Below are 23,508 nucleotides of genomic sequence, written 5' to 3'. Positions count from 1 at the left end.
CTCCTGTTCCCCTAGCCTGCTTCCCTTGGGGCAAGACTTTCCTTTCACAGAGAAAATGAAGGCTGTCAGTTCTGCTTTTCCTAGACTTGGTGTCACTCTCTCCACCCTTCCTCCCTCTCCTCCCTTCCCTCCTGAAGAAGTGTCCCTTGTCTTGGACAAGGCTGGCTCTCTCGTATCTGCTGTGGTCCCTCATCTCATCACCTGGATTCTCCCTTCTTCGTCTGTCCCTCTTTCATGTTTCCGTTTATCCCTTCTCTGTCGCCCTCTGTGTTTCTGCTTTATAAGCAATAACACATCACAAAGACTCTTAATCTTTAAAAAAAGAAAAATGCCTTCCTATAACCCCAAATCATGGGCTGCTCTCAGCTGCCCTTTTGTTCTTTAGTGAAGTTCTTGAAGGTCACTCTGCCCACCTCTGCCCTTCTCCCGAAGCTGTGAGGGGCGGAAGCCGCCCATGTTCTTATCATCAGCCATTGCTGCTTCATGGAGGCCTGGTCTTCTTGCCCTGGTCAAGAGGTGAATGCCTAGACTCAGTATGATGGCAGTTGAGAGGGAAGGACTCCCCCCTCCGCCCCCCGCCCTGTTCCCCGTACTTAAGTCTCCCATACCCACCTTGTTCTTTCCCTACTGTCTTGATAGGACTATTGACCGTAGCTTTCCAGATGGTCTCCTTGCGTGTGTTTGGCTTCCCTTTGATAAATGTCAGAGTCAGACCCTAGTGCCAAATGGGAGACCATGAAGATGGGACTAGCCTGCCTGTTTGGTTAGGGAGGCACCCTCTGTCTACGTCATTCTCCTCTCTCCCTGATGACTTCTGGTGTTTTAATTGCCTCATTTCCATTGCTTCTTTAATACCTTTTCACCAGAGTCATCTTGGAGAACATGCTGGAGGAAAGTTGCCCTTTCCCTCTGCTACATAAAGGAAGACAGCACACACACACACACACACACACACATCCACACATCCTCTCCCTCTCCCTCGCTCTCTTTCTCTTTCTCCCTCACCTTCTCTCTCTGTTTCTTTCTCTTCAGCCTCCTTCATTCTTCATTCTGTTGAAGTACTTGATCTTCTCTGCCTCAGGGTCAAGTCCAGTCCCTTGGAGCATGTCTTGTAGGACTCTGCCTGACTCTTCTCCCCTTTACCGCATCTCCTTTTGCGTTTTGATTTGCGAAGACTCCTCAAATGTGGATCCGGCCTCTCTTACCTTCAGATCCTCTCCAGATTGAGGTGGGAAGACCACTCACTCCCTTCTACCTCCCCAGCTCCCATCCTGGTTGATTTTTATCACATTATTGTGTGTTTGTCTTTAGCAAGGCTGAAAGCACTTAGCAGGTGGGATCTTGTGTGTCTCGGTTTCCCTACTCCCACCACGGTGCCTGGGAAGAAGAAAGTGCTCAGTACATATGGTGGCCTGCGGTATGGCGAGCAGAGACAGAAGCGCGTGAGGAAAGAGGGAACCGTAAAATAATATGAATCCCTAACGGTATGCCAGGCCCTGGGTTAAATGCTGACAGCCATCTCTCTTAGTTCTCAACAAAACTCAGTGAGGTGAAGATACTGTTACTATCCTGATTTTACAGGAAAGAAATGGACAGTTTAACTAACTTTTCTGTTATAAATTTGGACTTTGGACTTTGGACTTATTCTTAAGCTTTTGGGCTCCAAAGAAAACAGCTCAATGGAAGATTTAAAGAGACATTGTAAGATTTTCTTTGCATTAAAAAAGAAACAAAAAACCACCTACATCTACACTGAGGAATTTTTTTTCCTATTATTAAACTCTTCTGGACCCAACGTCTTTATCCCATCCCGTTGGTCTGTTTGCTTTCTCTGTCGGTACAACAGGACTGTTTCTATCACTTGGAGCTAATCAGGTGGTAAATTTGGGGCTCCTGGTAGGCAGCCCTGTGCTCTGTCCCTTGGATTAAAGGGGTGCGGTTTGTTGACACATTATGGTTATTACTATACTAAATCCTCGGGCCTGCATTTCTCATTTTAATCCTCAGAACAATCCTGGCAACAAAAATGCCCCATTTTTCAGACAAGAACACTGAAGGTCAGGTGTCCTAGATCACTCAGCTAGTAACTAGCCTGTCTCCCTGGCCCTGAGTTCTTTGTTCTTACCCTCCTGGGCACTGCCTCCCACTTTCAGGGGCCTCCTCCTTTGAAGCCTTCATCTTTCTAAGAATTTGCTAACTTTTGCCTACTTCTTTTGACCCCAGATGACCGCTTAGCTGATAGTTAACTCCCAGAGACAACTGTATACTTCATAGCATTAACTTGGCTGCCTTAGTTCTAGATGTGAACCTTTGATTTTGCTCCCAGGTGATATCATCGTTTAATATCGAAAACACACTCAAACTGTGCTCAGGCTTTGATCTACAAAAGCAGCACAGACAGAGCTGTTTTGTACAGGATGGTCCTGTTGTTCTAATGTAACCTGCCCAAACCTCCCCTTTGTGATTTCTAGCTCACAGGAGAGTGACAAAGGGCATAGGGAGGACGGTGGGATCTAGAAGAACATGGCTAAAAGTTTTTTTAATCTGTCACACCCAGGATATAAAAGCTATTTAATCACCTAGAAATTTTGATGGTATTCTTTCTGAAAATGTTTATGGTTATGAGCAAAGTAAATAAAACTTTTTCTCTAATAACATTGCTAGAATATAGTACCTAACATCCTAAAATAGCCTGATAGAAGATTTTTTTTGCCAGGTCTTTAAAAAAGCCAAAGATTTCCTACTTTCTTATAGTAATATCATTCTGAATACCTAAGAGTTTTCTCTTGTGTGCCCATGTTACAGATACGTGTCTCGGGGAAAATTCTGTGGCTTCAAAGTGAGCCCTTTCCTATCAAGTGCTGCTCTTGATTGAGGGTGAATTCTAATCTGTAATACACAGAAGTGGTAGTAATAGTTAAAACAGTGTAATTTGTAAAATATGTAGTCATCAGAGCATTGTTTAAAAGGGAGCAACAAACTAGATTCTCTCTTCCTATAAAATGAACCCCAGGTGGTTAGTTACATTGCTGGGTAAGCAGGAATCCTGATAAATAAATGGAGTCTGAAGTTTAACCACTTGGTTTACAGCCCTTAACTGTCTCTGTGGGCCACACCGTCATTGCATTTATGAATGTGGGCCCTGCTTACAGCATTATGTTGCCTACCTTTCCAGAAGCACATGGACTCCCAGATGAGTGGGTGACTCTTTCCTAAAGTAGGCGATCCTGAGTATTTGATGATAGAAAGGAGTACCTCTAAGCTCCCAAATGGAGGAATATTCTTACCTTTCTCTTCTGGAGAGGTCCCTGTTTTGCCTGGGGAGTGGAAGAGGGAGTTGTCACAATACAATTTTAGGAATGTTGGGAGCTGTGCTTTGGTTCATTTGCCGGTGTAAACTCACTGAGGCCTCTGTGGAGGGCAGAGGATCAGATAAGAAAGGGGTCATTCTTCACAGACTGAGAAATGTGAAACCTTAGGAATTCTTGTTGATGAATTTTATTCCCTTCTAGTCTGAGAAACCTTTCTTTCTTCCTAGCAAGAGACATATGGAATAAATCACTGATGGTATGAGCAATATTTGAGATAAATGCAATTGTCAGGTGGTTTCCTTGGAGTCCTGCAAGGGCACATGGGGACTGCGAACAGCTGAGTCTGTATTGTAATTCAATGGAACATGTTCAGACTCCTTTGGGGGCTCTAACCTGGCAGTAGCCTAGGGCTCAAGGCTGCATTATTAGAAATAGTTTTGTATGCGTGTACGTTCTCCAGTAACTGAGCTATTTCTCCAGAATGTCTCTTTCGTACAAATACTAAGCCCAGGTCAGAAATATTCACAAAGATATTAGCAAACTCCAGTGGAGATTTGACTTTTCCAGGCATTCGGAACACAATTTCTAAACGTGGTTGAGAAAAATTACCTTGGCTGTATGGTGCATCAGTGAACAGTGACCTTTCAGGTTAACTAAGAAAGCTGGAGCCCCAGATGATTTTTGAGCAACTTTTTTGTTGCCCAAAGGAACTACAGAATAGAAATGTGGTGTGAATGTTTAGAAAGGGGGTGATTTTCAAGGCTGTGAACAATGACCAGAAGAAAATGCTTTTATATGACTACAAAAGGGAGAGTCTAAATAAACTTTGGACCCTTAGAAGACCTTTTAGCTTTTCTAAAAATTGGCTTTTGTGTACCCACATTAAGCCTTTTATTTGTTCCTATTTAATTTTTGAGTGAGCAGGGGAAACAAAGAGGAAAATGGGTCAATTCTATAAGAATGTATACAACGGAAGCATTAACTCTTTCAGTTTTTTGTATAAAAATGTTGGCTCACCGTAGGCTAAGCAGTTCACTCATGTCAGGCAGCTACTGACGAGTTTCTTTTTCTTTCCAGCTGACTCAGGTGTAGACACTGTGGCTGTGTTTATGGCCAGCAGCGGAGCCACGGACATCACGAATCGCAACAGCCCGGCCACACCACCAAATACCCTTCATCTCCGTTCCTCCCACAATGAACTGTTGAATGCCGAGATAAAACACACCGAAACCAAGAACAGCACGCCCCCCAAATGCAGGAAAAAATATGCACTAACTAATATCCAGGTGGCGATGGGCCTCTCCGATCCAGCCGCACAGCCCCTGCTGGGAAATGGCTCCGCCAACATCAAGCTGGTGAAAAATGGGGAGAACCAGCTCCGAAAGGCTGCAGAACAAGGACAGCAGGACCCCAACAAAAACGTCAGCCCCACTGCAGTCATCAACATAACTTCTGAGAAGTTAGAGGGCAAAGAGCCCCACCCGCGTGATTCCTCAGGCTGTGAAATTTTACCCTCGCAATCCAGGAGAACCAAGAGCTTCCTAAATTACTATGCAGACCTGGAAACGTCAACCAGAGACCTAGAGCAGAGCGTGGGCAATCAGCACGGGGCTGTGGAAGAGAAGTCGCAGCCGGGCGAGGGCCCGGCCTCCACCATCATTGGGAACGGCGAGGCACTGCCGCAGAAACCAAACAAGGCCCAGTTCAGCCCTGAAGATGGTCCGGCGGCCACAGTGTCCTCCAGCCCAGAGACCAAGAAGGATCATCCGAAAACGGGGGCCAAGACCGATTGTGCCCTACACCGGATCCAGAACCTGGCACCGAGTGATGAGGAGTCCAGCTGGACAACACTGTCCCAGGACAGCGCCTCCCCCAGTTCCCCGGATGAAACAGGTACCCACCCCCTGCCCCCCGCCCCGGGAAGGGGAGTAGACTCACAGTGGCACTTCCTTTTGGTGTGTTCTGTTATGGATGGGGTTAATCTCTAGTCCGACCAAAAAAAAAAAAAAAAAAAGTCCATTTGGGGACAGAGAACTCAAGCCTATTGGGGTAAAATTAGGCAGCTTGTGTGGAAAATACTGTTAGATTTCTCAGTCGTTTCTTTTTGGTTCCTACATCGGTTGCTTGTCCTGGTAAGCATTTTTGTGAAAGAAATGTTGCCGTGGTGTTAAGTATAGTAGAATGTCACCTGTTTGGAAATGACACCACCAGTGTTTAGGTGAACTACTTCAGTATACTATCTAGAAATCCTGGGTTTTGTGAAGCAAAGTAATAGAAGAGATACAGTTGCAGGGGACAGCATATATCTTGATTAAAAGAACCAACTATTTTAAAAGTTCTAGGAACGTATTTATGCTCACACTAATGAAAAGTTAGAAGTTTACAAAATTTAAATTTCTGCTCATTATAGATATTTCCCTTTGACCTTTATGGGGGAACATTTCATTAGCCTTGTTCAAGTGATTTTTGAAAGTAAGAAAGTGGAGTTTCTTCTCTAATATATTCAGAAGCTCAGGATTTTAACAAGTCTAATTGAGACCAGACTTTCTTGACCTTTGTCTGTATCGATAGCATCTTCGGGTTTGTCGGAGGAGTCACAGCTGGGACAGAAACGAACAGATTCTAACAGCCAGCTCCTTTCAATTGCCTCTTTTCACTGCTCCCCCAGTATACTGCTGATAGATTAAAACACGTAGTGCACTTTGTCGTATCTAAATTCAGCGTAAACAAGCACTCACCAAGGCTTATTTCTCTAACGTAACCCAGTAACCTGGCACCTACCCTCTAGGTTCCAAGGCTCTCTTCATGGGCTGTCAATGTAACAGATCATACCACCACGGAAGGAAAGAACATTTCTGCAACCTACAAGGCAGAGAAATGACAGGGACTCCAGATAAGGAAAAGAGAAGGAGAAAGTGAAGACATTGACTTGTTTGTTTGTTTTTTTTTAAGTGTTTTTGAAGTCCCCTTTAAAATTGCGGTTCTTCAGATGATGGATTTCATCATCAGCCCACCATAGCCGGATATGGTAGTAGGGAGGTTGAGATGAGTCCATTTCGTCTCCTGAATGTCTAGAGCTGCACGCTGCTGGGAGCATAATTATGTTTAGTAATATTCCTGAGTTCATAGCTATTACACTTTACGCACTGGGAAGTATCATCCTATCGCTGATGGATGCTGTCACCTGCCAGTGTTGGAATTCACATCAAGGACTTCTTGAGTATCTCCCAGCCAAACTTCTCTGCTGTTTTCAGCAGCACCACCAAGACCTCCTTGTCTCCTTCCTGTCCTGACAGCCTTCCCGTTGCTCTCCCAGGCATGGTGCTGGCCGTTGTAGGCAAATTTCAAATTTCACTGCGTGCTATTAAATGTACAGTAAAGTCTCCTCTGTTCCTCCCGCTAGCCCCTTTCCCCAGTGATGACCACTGTCGTCGTCTTCTTTTTTTTTTTAATTTCCTTTCAGAGAACATTTTAGGCCTATACCCACATTTATAATAAATTTTAAGATTTACCCACATTTTATGATGATGCTATTTTTTAAAGAGTCCCTATCTTTTAGAGCTATGTACTCATATATAATAATAGATATAATGTAATATAATATATACTAATATAAATAATATCATGTATGGGATTTTCTCCAAAATAACTGAGGTGGAGATGATAAAAAAAAGAAACCAAACTGCCCCAAAGCTGATAATTATTAAAGATGGGTCCATAGGGTTAATTATTCTGTTCTAATTTTGTATCTTTAAAATGCTCCACAATTAAAAGTTAAAACAAGAAAATATTACATCAGATGGTTTTACAACTGGTTGGCTTTTTCCTCTTAAGGATGTGTTTTGTAGAGCAGCGTGTATGAAGACATGCTGTTTCTCTACCTCAACAATAGCCATGCTAGTCCACACTTTTCGAGCCCTGTGGTTTATTTACTGATTCCCTCACTGCTGAGTGTTTGCATTATTTCTGTCCCAGGCCCTTTTCTTGTTGAGTGTGGGCGTCCGTAAGGGCCTGTGGAGAGCCCGGAATTCAGGCTGAACGTGTGCACTCTGCTCGGTCCACTCTGAGTCTCTCCAGGACTCCTTCCTGGGGTCTCCTCTGCTCACCACTCCTTCGCTCAGTGTCCTGGCCTCACTTTCCGTTGGTTTCTCTGGTGCTTGGCCCATGATCTGAACTGAGCTAGAGCTTTCTCGAAGCAAGGAGACAATATGTTCATTTTCCTCTCTTAAAGTCAGTTATAAAGGCCTTCACATTTTAAAGGAAGATTGACAATATGGTGCTATCCCTTCATGGGTGGCTAAGGATAGACATTTTGAATCAAATATGCCCAAAAGAATGTGTTAAATGTGACTCTAAAGCAGCGAGACTGAGTTTTTTAAAAACATGCTCAAGAACCAAACCTGTGCGATTTTTTTTTTATTTTTTTTTTTTAAAGATTTATTTATTTTAGAGAGAGTGAGAGAGAAAGCACGTGGGTGAGGGGAAAGGAAGATGGAAAAGGAGAATCCCAAGCAGACTCCTCGCCAAATGTGGAGCCGGACATGGGGCTCGATCCCACAACCTTGAGACCATGACCTGAGCTGAAATCAAGAGTCAGATGCTGGGGCACCTGGGTGGCTCAGTGGGTTAAGCCGCTGCCTTCGGCTCAGGTCGTGATCTCAGGGTCCTGGGATCGGGCCCCGCATGGGGCTCTCTGCTCAGTGGGGAGCCTGCTTCTTCCTCTCTCTCTCTCTGCCTGCCTCTCTGCCTACTTGTGATCTCTCTCTGTCAAATAAATAAATAAATAAAATCTTTAAAAAAAAAAAAAAAAAAGAAAGAGTCAGATGCTTAACCAGCTGAGCCGCCCGAGTATCCCCAAACTTCTGCTGCTGTTCACCATATGGTCACTTTGGGATCTCTGCACTTACTTCAGCATGCTCAAGGTCTCAAAATATTAGCATCAATAGTTCTGGGGAATTCTCTGGGAATTTCCTCATAGCCAATTGTGAACTCCTACTGAAACGAAACCACTTTACTTCATGATCACACTTCCAAGTTTCGGTATACCCACTCCATAAATTAGTGAGTAAAATAAAATCAACGAATTTCCTAAAATATAAAAAAAAAACAAAAAACAAAAAAGGGGCACCTGGGTGGCTCAGTGGGTTAAACCTCTGCTTTCAGCTCAGGTCATGATCCCAGGGTCCTGGGATCGAGCCCTGCATCTGGCTCTCTGCTCTGCGGGGAGCCTGCTTCCTCCTCTCTCTCTGCCTGCCTCTCTGCCTAGTTTCTCTCTGTCAAATACAAACAAACAAACAAACAAACAAAAAGCAAAAAAACAACAAAAAAAAACAAAATCAATGAATTTCCAGCATTTGTGTTTCTTTTGATTTTGTCTGTCCAGTGAAATCTACCGTTAATGTTTACATCACAAGCAGTTCAAATGAATTGTGTATGTTTCACTTAACAATGGTAAAGTCAGTGTTTATTATACATTTCATGTAATACACACATGTTTATATCTATAAAAAACACAAGCACTAACTGTTGAAAGAAAAGAAGAAATAAGGCAAATTTTTGTAAGATCCTGGTATGTATCGCCAGAACACATAATACATGCATACCAGTCTGTATTGCTGAGTGTGTATATTTGCTTATCTGCTTTGTCTTAAGTAAATACTCATCACACACAGTGGCATGTGTTTTATGACCAAATCATGGCTCAGTTATCTTTGGATTGCAGACTGTGCTTTGGGGAGCCGAGAAAAATAGAACAGACTCATTCTACCTTAGGGGCATCCTTTCCAAGTTAGACTGCTATCTATAAAATAAAATGCCCAGCCTAACCCAGAGATTGACTACTTTCTATTTCTCTTTCTTTCTGAATTGCCCCCTCCAGCATTTTGGTAACTCCCCCCAACCCCCGCCCCAATCAATCATCTGTACAATATGTTGCCCCTCTTTTCCTCCTGTGTCATCTGCCCTCTGAGAAAACAAGAGCCTGTTAGGAAAAAGAAAAACATCTGTGAAATCACTGAGTTCCATAGGAGTTTACCAAAGTTAAAAAAAGAAGAGGGGGGGGCTCCTGGGTGGCTCAGTGGGTTAATGCCTCTGCCTTCGGCTCAGGTCGTGGTCCCGGGGTCCTGGGATTGAGCCCCGCGTCGGGCTCTCTGCTCAGCGGGGAACCTGCTTCCTCCACTCTCTCTACCTGCCTCTCTGCCTACTTGTGATCTCTGTCAAATAATAAATAAAATCTTTAAAAAAAAGAAAAAAGCCTTGACTCCGATTCTAAAAGTAAGGGTCTCATCCCGTTTTGGTGCTTGAAGGTGAGAACTTGTGATCTGTTAGCATTTTGCTTGAAATATGGTTCCCTCCTTGGCCCCAGGTGAGCACGGTGACTCAGAGAAGTAGGAGTTGGTCAGATTGTGTGTCTTCTCTCCGGTAGTCTCCTGCTGGTTTATGCTGGTTGCGTGAAAACTTTTGAAAGATACAACATGTTGATGCTACCGGGCTACAGGTTTCAGTGCCTCATTGGTACCAACCGGTAATTCAGGTTTAACTGGGGGCTTCATAGAATCAAAGATACAGAGTGTGAAAGCGGGTGGATCTTGGGGACTAGCCACGCCAACATTAGGTTCAACATTAGATTCACAAAGGCAGGATATACAGAGAGAAAACAAAATCTAGGTGGTGTGGCTTTGGGCCCTAATGCTTCATGAACTTACCGTTGAGAGCGTGGGTTCTAGAGTCAACTTCCTGAGTTCGAATCTCAGCTCGGTTAGAGGCAGGCAGTTCACAGAGCCTCTCATGTGTAACATGGGCGTAATAATAGGGTCTGGCATAGGTCAGCTGTGAGGAGTAAGTGAGAGCATTTTCAGAGGGCTCTTAGAATGGTGGCTGGCATATAGCATGAGTTTAATAAGTATTAGTGCTTCTTATTATTAGTGATCACCATTATCGCTGCAGCAGTGGGATGGAAAAGCTTGCTTCTTCCTTAATGATGAGTTGCCTCTATTTTGGACTTTGATTTTAGTTAGGACCTTCTGCATCCTAAGAGCACACACTCATTCTGCGTGTGATGAGTATTTCAGTCGGTCTTTACCTTTGTATTTGTGTTGTCAATGCCTGAAATACAGCAGGTGAACTTAGTCAATAAATAATGATTGACTGAATAAAACTGGAGGCCATCTACAAACGGCGGCCCTGATGTATTCAGTCAATCCTTTGATGTTCCAGCACATTCAACATCTGATTTTGATGTTGGGTATGTATTTTATAACTTAATTGACACAATTGCCTCGTAATAGGTGAGGCTGAAAAAAATGGTTACTAGGAAAGGTACAGTAAAATTCTGTGGACCTATTGTGTGTCCATGGAATCTCGTTCGTGCTACTTTCTCCTACTCAGGTGGCCACAGTGGGACTTGAACCAGTGTATTCAAAAACAGCATCCAGTGTTTTCCTGCCACACCATTGCCTTGAGACATATATCTGTGACCTCCAGAGCCTATGTGAGAATTAATCTTCAACTCGGTGTGTGTGGTAGTTACCTTGAGAGTTTGGAAAATGGAAAACTTTTTGTGTGCTTATAAACAATTGATCTTTCTGTGCTTATAAACAATTGAGCTCCAGCTCAAATGGCATCTCCTCTGTGAAACCTTTCAAGACCCTTGGAGTTATTGGAAGTCCTCTCTCTGTATCCTAAAGAAATGTTTTCAGATTTCTTTTATCATGTTCACCTCAGCCTTACTTGAAACTTTCCATTGAGGTGTAGAGCTCCATGAAAGCAGGAACCAAGTCTTCATTATGTGTGGATACGAACCTCTTTGGAGGGTATGTAGTGCATAGTAAAAGGCCGTGTAAATGTTACCTCATTGCTAGTTGGGTGGCTGGAGCTGGATGAGAAACATGCATAGTCTCTGAGGGTTGCTTCGTCAAGTCACTCTCGACTTCTTTCTGTAGAAACAGAAAAAGTAAGCACGGGTTGTAAACCATAATTGTGAAGAGCACTAGATAAGACTATTTCTATTCCAGGCTCCTAGGAGCGATGGAGAATAGGGGCTGGTTGTTCAGTCCGCCACAAACATTCCTCGTATTTGAGTTTATAGGTCTGCAAGTCAGAAAGGCCAGTGCCAAGAAAAAGGACCGTTTGGATTACATTGGCCTTTACACTTCACCTTGGCGTTGCAAATTGATCCGTGTTGCTTGAGAGTTGACTCCTTTGATGTTATGTGTTGATTGGTTTCCAGTACCAAGGCCAGCAAAGTGGACCTCTTCAGCAAGATGGATAGTTGGTGAGGGAAAAAGCCAAGGCACAAACCTAATTATGCTGACATAATTGGCAGCTCTTCCTGTTTCTGGCTTTGGCTAACTAAAGAGTGCTAGAACGTTGCATAAGTTTATACTATTAACTCTTCCAAAAACTTCATTTAAATGTTCATTCTTTGTCAGTTGTTTTCTGGTAATTTCAACTACAAATGGTTTTTAAATTGCTTTTTAGAAGCTCTGATCCCTTAGAAAAATAATTCCAGTATATAAGAAAGGCCTCATTTTCAGCTGGTTTGCCCTGCTGAATTAATTTTAATCTCTTAAATACCCTTTGGTGATTCACTAGCCTTCCTGTCTTGTCTTCTCAGCTGAGTTCCATGATGTGACAGGAGGAATTCAGGAAGACAGATGTGAGATGTTTCTAGAATAGCTCGGACACACTGTGTTCTGGGGTAGAGGATATGATTTCCAAATTATATTTTCATACCTTGGGGGTAAGAGATGTAAAAATAATTCTTATCTCACTTCATGAACTTAGGGAAGAAAATGATTTTGCTCAATTAAGTGTTTTGGAAAGTTCTAGACAAAAAAAAAAAAAAAAAAAGTATTCCCTTAAATGTTCACAATGGTTTTTGGTTGCTCTATAAAGTATTATACTTTAGGGGTGCCTGGGTGGCTGGCTCAGTGGGTTAAAGCCTCTGCCTTCGGCTCAGGTCATGATCCCAGGGTTCTGGGATTGAGCCCCGCATCGGGCTCTCTGCTCAGTGGGGAGCCTGCTTCCTCCTCTTTCTCTCTCTGCCTGTCTCTCTGCCTGCTTGTGATCTCTCTCTGTCAAATAAATAAATAAAATCTTTAAAAAAAAAGTAAAGTATTATACTTTAGGAAACAAAAAGGTAAATACAATGAAATGAATGGTAGCAAAAGTCTAACAGTGTGGTAGTGAGCACAAGGTAACAGATCAATTCTCATGGACCCAAGAGGGACTCTGAGGGGCCAGAAGGCTGTGGGACAGAGGATGCTCAGAGGAGGGAACTTCAGTTGATAGGGATGTGGACAGTCAGGTACTTGGTTACTTGTGCTGGGGACTAAATAGGCATCAGATGGAGAGCCGAGGAAGCCATTGCCCCTAGAGGTGTCAAAAAGTAAAGAATCTCTTTTTTTCTTCTTTGCTTTTCAATTAATTACCAATGAAGTTTAATTTGTATTCCCCCTCCCCCACACTCTCTTCTCTGCTTTACTGGCATTTTGAAAAAAACTGGGGCACCTGGGTGGTGTGGTCAACTGATTGTTGGTTTCATTATCTGATTGTTGGTTTCAGCCCAGGTTGTGATCTCAGTCAGTGTCATGAGATATGAGCACCACATCAGGCTCCACGCTCAGCATGGAGTCTGTTTGAAATTTCCTCTCCCTCTCCCTCTGACCCTCCTGCTCATGCTCTCTCTCTATCAAATAAATAAATCTTAAAAAAAAAAGAAAAGAAAAGAAAAATTTTGTTTTCTAGTTTTGGTAAGTTTCTGGGAAAGAGTTGTGTGAGCAGAGTGGTGACTTAGAAAGAGAAGGGGTGGCTTCCTCTAGTTGTCTTGAGTGAGGTGATCCCCGAGGTGCCAGTAGATCCTCTCCTGCCCTCGACGGAGGGCATGTAGCTGCTGGGATTGTGACTCAGTTGGGCCCACAGAGACAAAAGGACGACTGGCGACTTGAAGAATTGTTGTCAAATTTCATCACGAACTATCTGCCCAAATTCATTATCCTCACAGAAAAATCTGAAATTAATAAATACATAGAGAGATATGTATACGCCTGCTCTGTGTGTCAGCGGACTCAGCCGTATTTCATGAAACTATTATGGCAGAGGTAACTCATGTAATGTTGGTCTTGCCTGTTACAGCCGCATGCAAGAGCAGCATGCTGGGGCCGTAGCCATTCCAGTGTCAGTCCCAGCCCTTCCACTAGAATTACCAAATATGATATGAACTGTTAAGCAAAATGTGCTTGAAATTTTCCAAAATGTCTTTAGATGACTTCTCAGTGTTCTCCATCTATTAATCTGGTGAGAGGAAGAGAAACATTAGCTTTTCAAAAGCTAGAACATGGGTGGTTCATAAATTTTGTGCCTTAGGTCTGATGCAGGTAAGTACTCAGTTAGCTTTCATAAATGTGAAGGTAGTCAACAGCTGTCCTTATAATTTATATATTGCATTTCCCTCTTAAAAACCTTAGATGCCAGGGGCACCTGGGTGGCTCAGTGGATTAAGCCTCTGCCTTCGGCTCAGGTCATGATCTCAGGGCCCTGGGATCGAGCCCCGCATCAGGCTCCCTGCCGAGCAGAGAGCCTGCTTCCCCCCACCCTCTCTGCCTGCTTGTGATCCCTCTCTGTCAAATAAATAAATAAAATCTTTAAAAAACAAACAAACAAAAAAACCTTAGATGCCAAACAGTGAAATAAAAACTTCATGTTCAAACACTTCATTGGAAAAATCGAATCTTTTGACTGGTAGAAAATCACACATGGTTGGGGCACCTGAGTGGCTCATTCGGTTAAGCATCTGATTCTTGATCTCAGCTCAAGTTTTCATCTCAGGGTCCTCGATTCAAGCCCCATGTTGGGCTCTACACTGGGCATGGAGCCTACTTTAAAAAAAAAAAAATCACACATGGTCAACGTTCCATGTGGAATGGTCAGAAAGAAAGAGAACAGGATAAGTTCAACTCCAAAATATTCCTCTTCGTACCTAAGAGGGGAGATGGTATTTACTGTGTGTGAACTTTCATTTTTTTTCTTTTTGTTTAGCTTTCCATAGATTTCCTCTTGAATATGATCGAATTTAATCCTCAAAAGGACTCTTGCTCAGTATCACAGGAACATGATTAGCTGATTATTTTTCTCCTTCAGTGTTATTTGAAGAAGTCTTCATATAAAACTGAATATACATAGTAAAAGGAGATATCCATCCTGTAAATGGCTTGTTTGGGAAACTGGTTTTGGTCTGTTGTTTTTTTGTTACCAGGACGCTTTTTTCTCATATAAATATTATATGTGAGGGTTATACAAGGTCTACAAGATGGCCGGCGCATGAAAACATATTTAATCTCTGTTAGTCATGAGAGTAGTGTTAATAGAACCACAGAACTTTTTCATGAAATGTTCTAGAAGAAATGTGCTCATGGCTCCATGTGCAGTTGTCAGAAAATGAGAGGATGGTGAGGACCCCAACTCCAAATCGTTGGGAAAGGGACTGATGGGAGGTGCAGCCGGGGAAGTTCGAGGACTGGGGCGGGCAAGACACCTGGTGCTGGACGCCTGCAGGTACACTGCTCGGTAACGGGCTGACTCTCCAGTTCCTGCTTCGCTTTTCTCTGTCTGCTCCAGCTGTGTGCCCTGTCGGGGGGAACCGCTAACCAGCATTTCCTTTCATCCCTTGCTCGTTGTGGACAAGGGAGACATTCCATGACTTCCTTTCTTTACCCAGAGCAAGCATCAGATTCTTTTGGGATTTCCAAGTGGCTTTCACCATTTTAGTTCATGTCTTGTCCCTCTGCATCCTGATGACCTTTCGTCTGTGTGCTATGGGACAAGAGCCCTGGGTCAGAGAACAGACTGTATGGATGATAGAACACCAGAGAAAAGCATTTTTAATTCAGGTCTATTATCTCTCTAATGGAGTTCAGGACTGTTGGATTGGTAAAATCTAGAGTAAAAATTAAATTATTTTAGTTGTAAATAAAAATTTATTTTTAAGATATTCTTGGTAAGGTTGATAGGTCACCCTCACTCCACTCACATGGTTTCAGTCTGATGAATGCCTGCTGAGTTCCTCAGTGTGCAAGGGACTGAACTAGTGCTCTGGGTGAATCCTAGATTGAGATGTAATCTTTCCCTCTGAGAACTCACACACTTCTTCCTCAAGATTGTTTAAATCTCTTTACCCATCTTGTGGCATTTGTCCCTTCCTGGGTATTAGCAGCGGTCATGCTGGCTTACACTCTCTTAACCTCTGAGCCCCAGATGTCTTATCTCTAAAGTGGAAGTAATAATATAGTAGGTCCTACCTTATAAGATTGTTACATGAAGTCCTCAGCCCAGGGCTGGGCCCACAGAAAGAATGTTTTGAAATGTTAGCTACTGTTATTATTACCGGCCTTACTATCTTTGCTGTGAGGTGGAAAAGTTTCTTCGGGATATAGGCTGTTTTGCTTTTGTTGTTTTGCTAATCCCCAGAAACAAGTTCATACAATGGGTAAGTATGTTTCAGTGAATGATTATTATACAAAGTAAATTTTTTTAAAGTTTTATTTGAATTCTAGTTAGTTCACATACAGTATAATATTAGTTCCCGGCGTATAATATAGATAATATAGTGATTCAACACTTCAGTACAACATCTGCGACTCATCACCAGTGCCCTCCTTATTAGCGGCTCAATGAATTAAAGGTACTAGATTCCTTCTAAGAAAGTCACAACAATTAAGGAGAGGCATAAATCCCCTGCTTCTCAAATGTGAACATACAGGAAAATCTCCTGGGAATCTTGTTGAAATGCAGATTCTGACTTAGTGGGGCTGGGGCCTGAGATTCTGCATTTCTTTTTAAGAAAAAAAAATTTTTTTTTTTTAAAGATTTTATTTATTTGACAGAGAGATCACAAGCAGGCAGAGAGGCAGGCAGAGAGAGGAGGAAGCAGGCTCCCTGCTGAGCAGAGAGCCCGATGCGGGGCTCGATCCCAGGACTCCGAGACCATGACCTGAGCCGAAGGCAGCGGCTTAACCCACTGAGCCACTCAGGCGCCCCTAAGAAAATTTTTTAATTGTGGAAATTCTACATTTGTTAGGGGTCTTTGCATTTGATACTGATGCGGACTTCGTGCTTGACCAAAGTTGGAGTGGGAACACTAGAACGTAGGCTACAGGAGGAAGGGGATACCAGATAGATATTTGCCAAGTATGTAGAACAAAATAAGGGTCATAAAGGTCCAGATAAGGCGTTGCTTGACTGGGAGAAAAGGACAGAATTGAAAAATAAATGGGGTTTAGAGAAGTAAAGAAGTGGTGGGCACACAGGAGAAAAAAAAAAAAAAGAAACTGGAAGAAAACAAAAGATTACTCTAAGGCATTGACCTCAAACTTTTTGGTCTTGGGGACCCCTTCAGGTCTTCAAGAATTATCGAGAGACCCAAAGATCTTTTTTTTATCAGTATTTATTGTAATAAAAATTAAAATTGGAGATTATTTTGTGAAGTTATCCATTTAAAAAAGAGTAAGAAACTCAGTAATGTTAACAAAATAGGACATGTTTTGTGAAACAAAAACGTGTTTTTCAAAGCCAACAACAGTTTAGTGAGAAGAGTGAAATTGTTTTATTTGTTTGAAAATCTCCTTCATGGCTTAATTGAAGGCAGCTGGATTCTTTTATCTGATTCTCCCTTTACTGTGTCTTCATAAATTGTTTTGGTTGAAGTAGATGAAGAGAATAGTGTCAGTCCCATAAAGACATGAAGGTGGAAAAGAGACAAATATTTTAATAGCTTTTTCAGGGAATTGTGAATATTCTTTTTTGATGTTACACCAGAACTAGGTAATTGAGAGTTTCTTAATGGTTAGTTACACCACAGGATCTGAAACCACAATAGTAAACTTTGTTGTATTAAAATCCATTGGCATGTCAGACATTTTGAATGGCTGCTTCACCCATACGTAATTGTGGACCACCATGGACTTGTATCTGGAAAATATTGGTTTGGTGAGTTGTGAAGTTCTTCCAAACGTGGACACGTTTCATTATGCAGTAGGGAAACATTGCCTTTGTTAATCTCACCACCTATCTCATCAGAAAAGTCAGTAACTATTGGGAAGCTCTCAGGTTCTCAGTGGCAGATACAAGTTTTCCCAAATTCTAATTTTTGCTTGAAAGCTTGCATTTTATCGTCGGCAACAAATTCTGTCAGTTGTTTTCCTTGAAGTGACAGGCTTGCCTCATTCATTTCTGGGAAAATGTCTGCCTCTACCTGAATTTAAATAGCCATGGTTTGTCTGTCAGCCAATCTTTTAAGAAGAAAGGATGCCCCCACGTGCCTTTTCCTTCAAACCATCTTGCCTCCGTCTACAGAAGGAGTACTTTATGCATGATTACATTAAAAAGGTGTACTCGAGGACTGAGGTTTAATGAAGTTAATTATTTTTACTGCTCCAACAAGGAATTCTTAGGTAAGATGGGCGTGTGTATATATAGTATTGGGGGGTACAGCGATTGCTAGTACATTTTGTGTCCTTGTCTTGCCCCGTGCAGAAAAAGCCAGCAGTTTTAGCCATTATTTTTTTGTGCCCTGTCAGTTAAGTGTCAACACAGTGGGAAAGGCTGTAAATTACATCTTAGAATTATGGTAGTCATTTCGACCTCAGAGACCCCCTGAAATGCTCTCTAGGAATTTTGCTGTCCATGTGAGGATCCGTGCTTCTAAGCACTGTGGTTGGAGAGAAGAGGCCATGAGGGATAACTGTGAGAAGAGTCAGGTAGGTCGATGGAGGCCAGATTGGAGTAATGCTAATGCTTCTGCGTGAACTTGATTTTGTGAGTGACAGACAGTTGACGGTTACAAGAGAAGAGAGTAAGTTGGAGTTTGAAGAAAATACATCTGACCTCGGTGACTAGAGCACATGGCAGGGGCAAAGGAGGTAGGCTCTTCTGAGTGTCTCACAGCCGTTGGTTGGAGATGATTACGGTCAGAGGAGACTGTGGCTTTAAAAATAGCACAGATGGGGTGCCTGGGTGGCTCAGTGGGTTAAAGCCTCTGCCTTCAGCTCAGGTCCTGATCCCAGGGTCTTGGGATCAAGCCCCGCATCGTGCTCTCTGCTAAGCAGGGAGCCTGCTCCACACCGCCCCGCCCCACCCCCACCCCCTCCCCCTGCCTGCCTCTCTGCCTACTTGTGATCTCTGTCAAATAAATAAATGAAATCTTAAAAAGAGAATAGTACAGATGTAGAGGAAAGCCATCTCTAGGATTTAGTGATTGATGGGATATGGCTGGTGAGGGAGAGGGTTGAATCAAAGATGTGAGAGTTTCAGTATGAAGACTAAGAACATGCTGGTCTTCAGAAATCACGAAGTTAGGAGGAGGAACTAGTTTTTGGAAGAGGAGGAGGAGGTTTTTTATTTTAGATGGGGGAGTTTGAGATAATGGGGAACAGCCCCGGGGGAACGGGGTGTTGTCCTAAAGATAGAATTGTGGCTTTGCTCCAACACCAAATTTGTCTGCTGTGTCTGGGACTGTTATGTGAATTTCTGGTGCATCGTGGTTTTAAGCATGCTTCACTTTCCACGGGTGATGGGATAAGGATGGAGTGGGACCCTCGGTGGCTTACCCACGTGGGGTAGTATTAGAGGATCACCGAAAAACACTCATGGCATAGTTATGGTGGTTTGAATCAGTCTGTTCTTTTTCTCCCATTTGAAATATTAAACTTGCATGGCATTTCTCGAATTCCTACTTATTTGCAGTAAAGTGAAAGGGCCACACTTAGAAAGAAGGGCATACTCTTCCACTCACAAGCTGATGTTGACATTGACTTTCACTTACCTCTGCCATGTGCAATGGCCGACAGACTTTACCTGGTGACATGCGTGACCTTAGCCTAGGGTGTCCCTGATAGAGTCCAAAGCAGGCTTTAAAAGCAGATCTGCTTCTTAGAGATAGACTCATTCATCAAGTTCATGAGACTAAAATACTACAGACGGTATATCAGTTTATTAACTTGTAATGAGAATGATCACGGTCCCAGGTAATGGATTTGTTGACACGAGCCAGTGGGTGTACACTCTCAGTGTTTATTCCCAGCCAGAACTCATTATCACATGGCCCGATTTGCCCTAAACTGCGTGACTAGGGATTCCCTCCTCTGGACAGTCACACAGGAAACCCAAGCACACACAGCAGGATGTTAGGGAACATGGTTCTACCAGAGGGGAGTCAGAAATCAAATGTTTATTTTATTTAATTTTTTTAAAGATTTTATGTATTTATTTGACACAGAGAGAGAGCACAGGCAGAGGGAGAGGGAGAGTCAGACTCTCCACTGAGCAGGAAGACCGATGCGGGGCTCCATCCCAGGACCCCGGGATCACGACCCGAGCTGAAGGCAGACACCAAACCGCCTGAGCCACCCAGGCACCCCAGAAGTCCAATATTTAAATGGCATCGGGCTGGATAGCCTGATGCATCCTGTATTTTTCCCCTTGGGATGATGCTATTGGGAACCTAGAAGCCTTGAAGGGCATTGGCCAAGATTCCCTCTTCTTTGGAATTTGAATCTGTGGTTTGCTTTTTCTAAGCTACCTAGTTTTCTGCTTGACACGCTCTTTCTTAAGATAAAGTAATATTTTCTATTGGATGAAACATAAGTCATTGCTATCACTCTGATCTGTTTTACCTATGCAAACACTTCTGACACTAAATGTCCGGGTTTACCACACCAAGCAATTCTCCAGTTCTCTGCGGACACCAGCTGGACATCAGTCCTGATCCTGACTATCCAGAGTTAGTGCATACCCCAGAGGTTAAGGTCCGTATGTTGTGAGACTGACCCCCTCCTCGACTACAGATGCCCGTCACAAGTAGTGGGTCACCAAGTTCCCCACAGTTCTGTCCAACTTGACTACCCATCAGGAGTTTTCAGTACCCTCTCCTCAGGATGATAATTTACTGTTGTGGTTCATAGAACTCGGGGGAACACTTTATACTCGCTGGCTTAATATAAATTCTATTATAAAGGATACAGATGGATGGATGAAGGCGAGGGATATAGGGCGAGATCCAAAAGAATCTTGAGTGTGGGAGTGTCTCCCCCATGGAGTTGACCCATGTGTGTGTTCACCCGCCCAGAAACGCTCCAAACTATTTCATTTAGGGTTTTTATGGAGGGTCCATCACGTGGACATGACTGAGGAAATCACTGGCTAATGGGGATTGAGTTTACAGCCTCTCTCGCTGAAGGACAAAACGGAGAGTTCCGACCCTCTGATTTCCCTCTCTGGCAACCAGCCGCATGCTGAAGCAGACTCTCGAGTCCCATCTAGACTCTTCTTTACTGTAAACTCAGCTCTAGGGGATGGGGGTTTGTTGTGAGTAACAGAAGATGCTCTCTGACCTACGTGACTCAGGAAAATACAGGCATTTTAGGACCTCTTCAAATATATATTTGAGACCAAATATATATTTTTTATTCTATCACAAAAGGGTAGTTACACCATGTTTGGGAGCTGTCTGACCTCCTCCTTGTCCCATTTCTGGGCTTGGAACCATCAGCTGACTCAGTCGTTGCTTGATAACTCCAAGAACAAGTCTTACCTCCTTCATTTTTAAAGAAAGTGCGGTGTTCTTGTTAAAGTCCATAATGATCTGGCCAGAGTTTAACAGGAATTATAGTCATGATGAAAAGCACGTGGAAAAATTCATTTTCTTTAAAAACCAAACAAAAGGAGTGCTTTGTTTTGGTTTTATTAGGGGCGAGAAGAGTTTTTCATGGTTCGAGGCTCCAGAAATTAAACCACTGGGTGTCTTTTCTCTGGTTTCTAACCCCAAAACAGGATCCGCGGCATGAACTTTGAGGCAGCAAAGATCAAATATTTGAAATCCCAGCTCTGGTGTTACTGAATGTTTATCTGTGGCCGAGTCACTGACTATCATACGTTTTCCCCTCTGTGAAATGGGGCTAATGATAGTAGCTGCCTCACTGGGCGGTCGGGAGGCTGAAATGAAGGAGGGAATGGGGAGCACTCAGTATCGGGCGGGGCACGCAGCGAGGGATCCCAGAGATTTGATTTTACAAACATTTCCCAAGGGGAAATTAACTCTCCTTCTAAAGGACAGGCACAGAAAGAGTAAAAGAGGGACTGCGATTGTGTAAACAAAATACTTTCAGATAAGCGGCAGAATAGACTAGAATGTGTAGATACCGAGCCAAGAGAACAGAGACCTTGCAGATGGAAGGCTGCCCTGTTTTCCATCCACCCCTATGGAGATCGGTTAGTAGGTCAGATCAGCCTTAACTGAAAGGACGGAGAAGAGGAAGGTAGGTCCCCCGGGCTACACAGTCCCCTGGGTGTGGACACCGTGAGGTCTGGGTCCTGCTCATGAGACTCTGACCTGCGGGCCTCATGACAGGCTGACCTGCAGAGTCCCTAGACTTCAGGCAGCCACCCCACACTGCAGCCAGCAAACTTTGCAGGTGGCCGATTCTTCTCTTCCCCACAACACACTTACAAGGCACCCCCGAATACCATCCAGGAATATATCTAAAATGCTGTTTAGGGGCACCTGGGTGGCTTAGTATTAAAGCCTCTGCCTTTGGCTCAGGTCATGATCTTAGGGTCCTGGGATTGAGCCCCACATTGGGTTCTCTGCTCAGCAGGGAGCCTGCTTCCCTCCCCTGTCTGCCTGCCTCTCTGCCTACTTGTGATCTCTCTCTTTCTGTCAAATAAATAAAATCTTTCATAAATAAATAAATAAATACATACATACATAAAATGCTGTTTAATGACATTAGAAAATGACTCTGTAGCTGTTAAAGTAAGCTAAACCAGTCTGCTGCAATATCTGTTTCCATTCTCAGCAAGTTCTCAGCTTTAACTCCAGAACATGTTAGCAAAGATGCTTTTCTCCTTAGTATTTTTAGCCTTAATGGACAATCTTCACTCAATATGAGTTTGGGGCGGGCGGGCAGAGCGAGAGAGAGCGAGAGACAGGATAAGATTGAGTGTCCTGATTGTAGAGGCTGTACATGGTAGGATTGGCAGCACTTTGTAGTTTCAGACCATTCTGAACATTCTCAGCGTCCTCAGCTAAAATAACCTTTGGTGTTCTGCAGATTTTAAAAGAAATCCAGAAAACCAAAGGATAAGATGAATTAGGGGCATTTTCAAATTAAAAATTGTGTCAAAATCCCCTCACTTCAAGCTCAGGACCAAGAAGCAGGTGGAAATTGCTCTAGTTAGAACTCCGTCTGTATTTGTGTGTATGTGTGTGGTGTTCTTTGCATATGCTTTCAAAATGTAAACAGTCACTTGGTATTTACCGTATTTCATCTGAAGTATGTTGTATGTTATATTCTCAGTTTGGAGGATAGGATAGGTTAACGGCAGTAGGGGTGAAAGTTTCAAAATGCATGGCAGTCTTCCGATGAACCTTTTATCAATACCAAGAAGCAAAATAAGAAATTTAACAACTGAAACCCAGTTGAAAATGACCAGAAGTCTGTGTACCCAAGCAGACTAAACCCTTCTGCTCTCCCCTCACTATTCCGGGTTCTCCCTGCTTCTCTTTTCCTTCACTTGCCTCCACAGAGCGCACAAACCCAATTTAAACCTTCAGGAGCTGAATCCCAGAGTCTTTGCTTTTCTTGGCAGAGACGGAAGAGAAGATGCCATATACAGTTTGGAGTAGCACGGTGAAACATAGTTTTAAAATGGTAGATGTAGTTTGGGATGAAATATATCAGTGTTTAATCTGTATTACTTTGCCCATATGGGTACACTTGGACCCACCACGAACTTCCTGCATGATGGTGAAGCGTTCCCCCCATGAGCTTGCCACAGTTCTGTCAAGAGCCTTCTGGAAGTCTGAAAGCTTTGGAATGGTAGGCTAATGAAATGCTAAGCCATTTGCAGAGTTCTTTTCTTTCTTTTGGATAAAAAGTGCTTATGGCACGAGTGCTTTCACGAGCAATGCTCAGCCTTCGAATCTCGCCTAGCTTTTGGCGCTTTTGTAGGAAAGAACCCTTTTTCTCAGGTTAGACACCTGCTACAGCTGGAACGTTCCCGTGATGTTGGGCAACAAATGAGGCATAGTCTGTCAGTTTTAGGTTAAGTATTATTTTATGAAACAGTTTTTACAGTTGGATAAATACATGTGTGTTTACTGGATCATGATGAGAAAATGTATTTCTTACACACATTGCATTCC

General features: G+C 43.1%; 1 protein-coding gene across 13 annotated transcripts in view; it reads left to right on the top strand.

Moving 5' to 3' along the window:
- The window catches only part of APBB2 (amyloid beta precursor protein binding family B member 2), a 370,851-nt gene that overhangs the window by 189,797 nt on the left and 157,546 nt on the right, over positions 1-23,508 (top strand). For all 13 annotated transcript variants that reach the window (XM_047719169.1, XM_047719175.1, XM_047719167.1 and 10 more), the window contains one exon: positions 4,389-5,204. In XM_047719169.1, the coding sequence (XP_047575125.1) occupies positions 4,389-5,204 (816 nt within the window). The remainder of the gene's footprint in view (positions 1-4,388; positions 5,205-23,508) is intronic.

This window comes from Lutra lutra, chromosome 2, assembly GCF_902655055.1.
Source record: "Lutra lutra chromosome 2, mLutLut1.2, whole genome shotgun sequence".
In the NCBI taxonomy this organism is placed as follows: domain Eukaryota; kingdom Metazoa; phylum Chordata; class Mammalia; order Carnivora; family Mustelidae; genus Lutra; species Lutra lutra.
The sequence above is the reverse complement of the archived record's forward strand: the minus strand, read 5'-3'. Positions and strand labels throughout refer to the sequence as shown.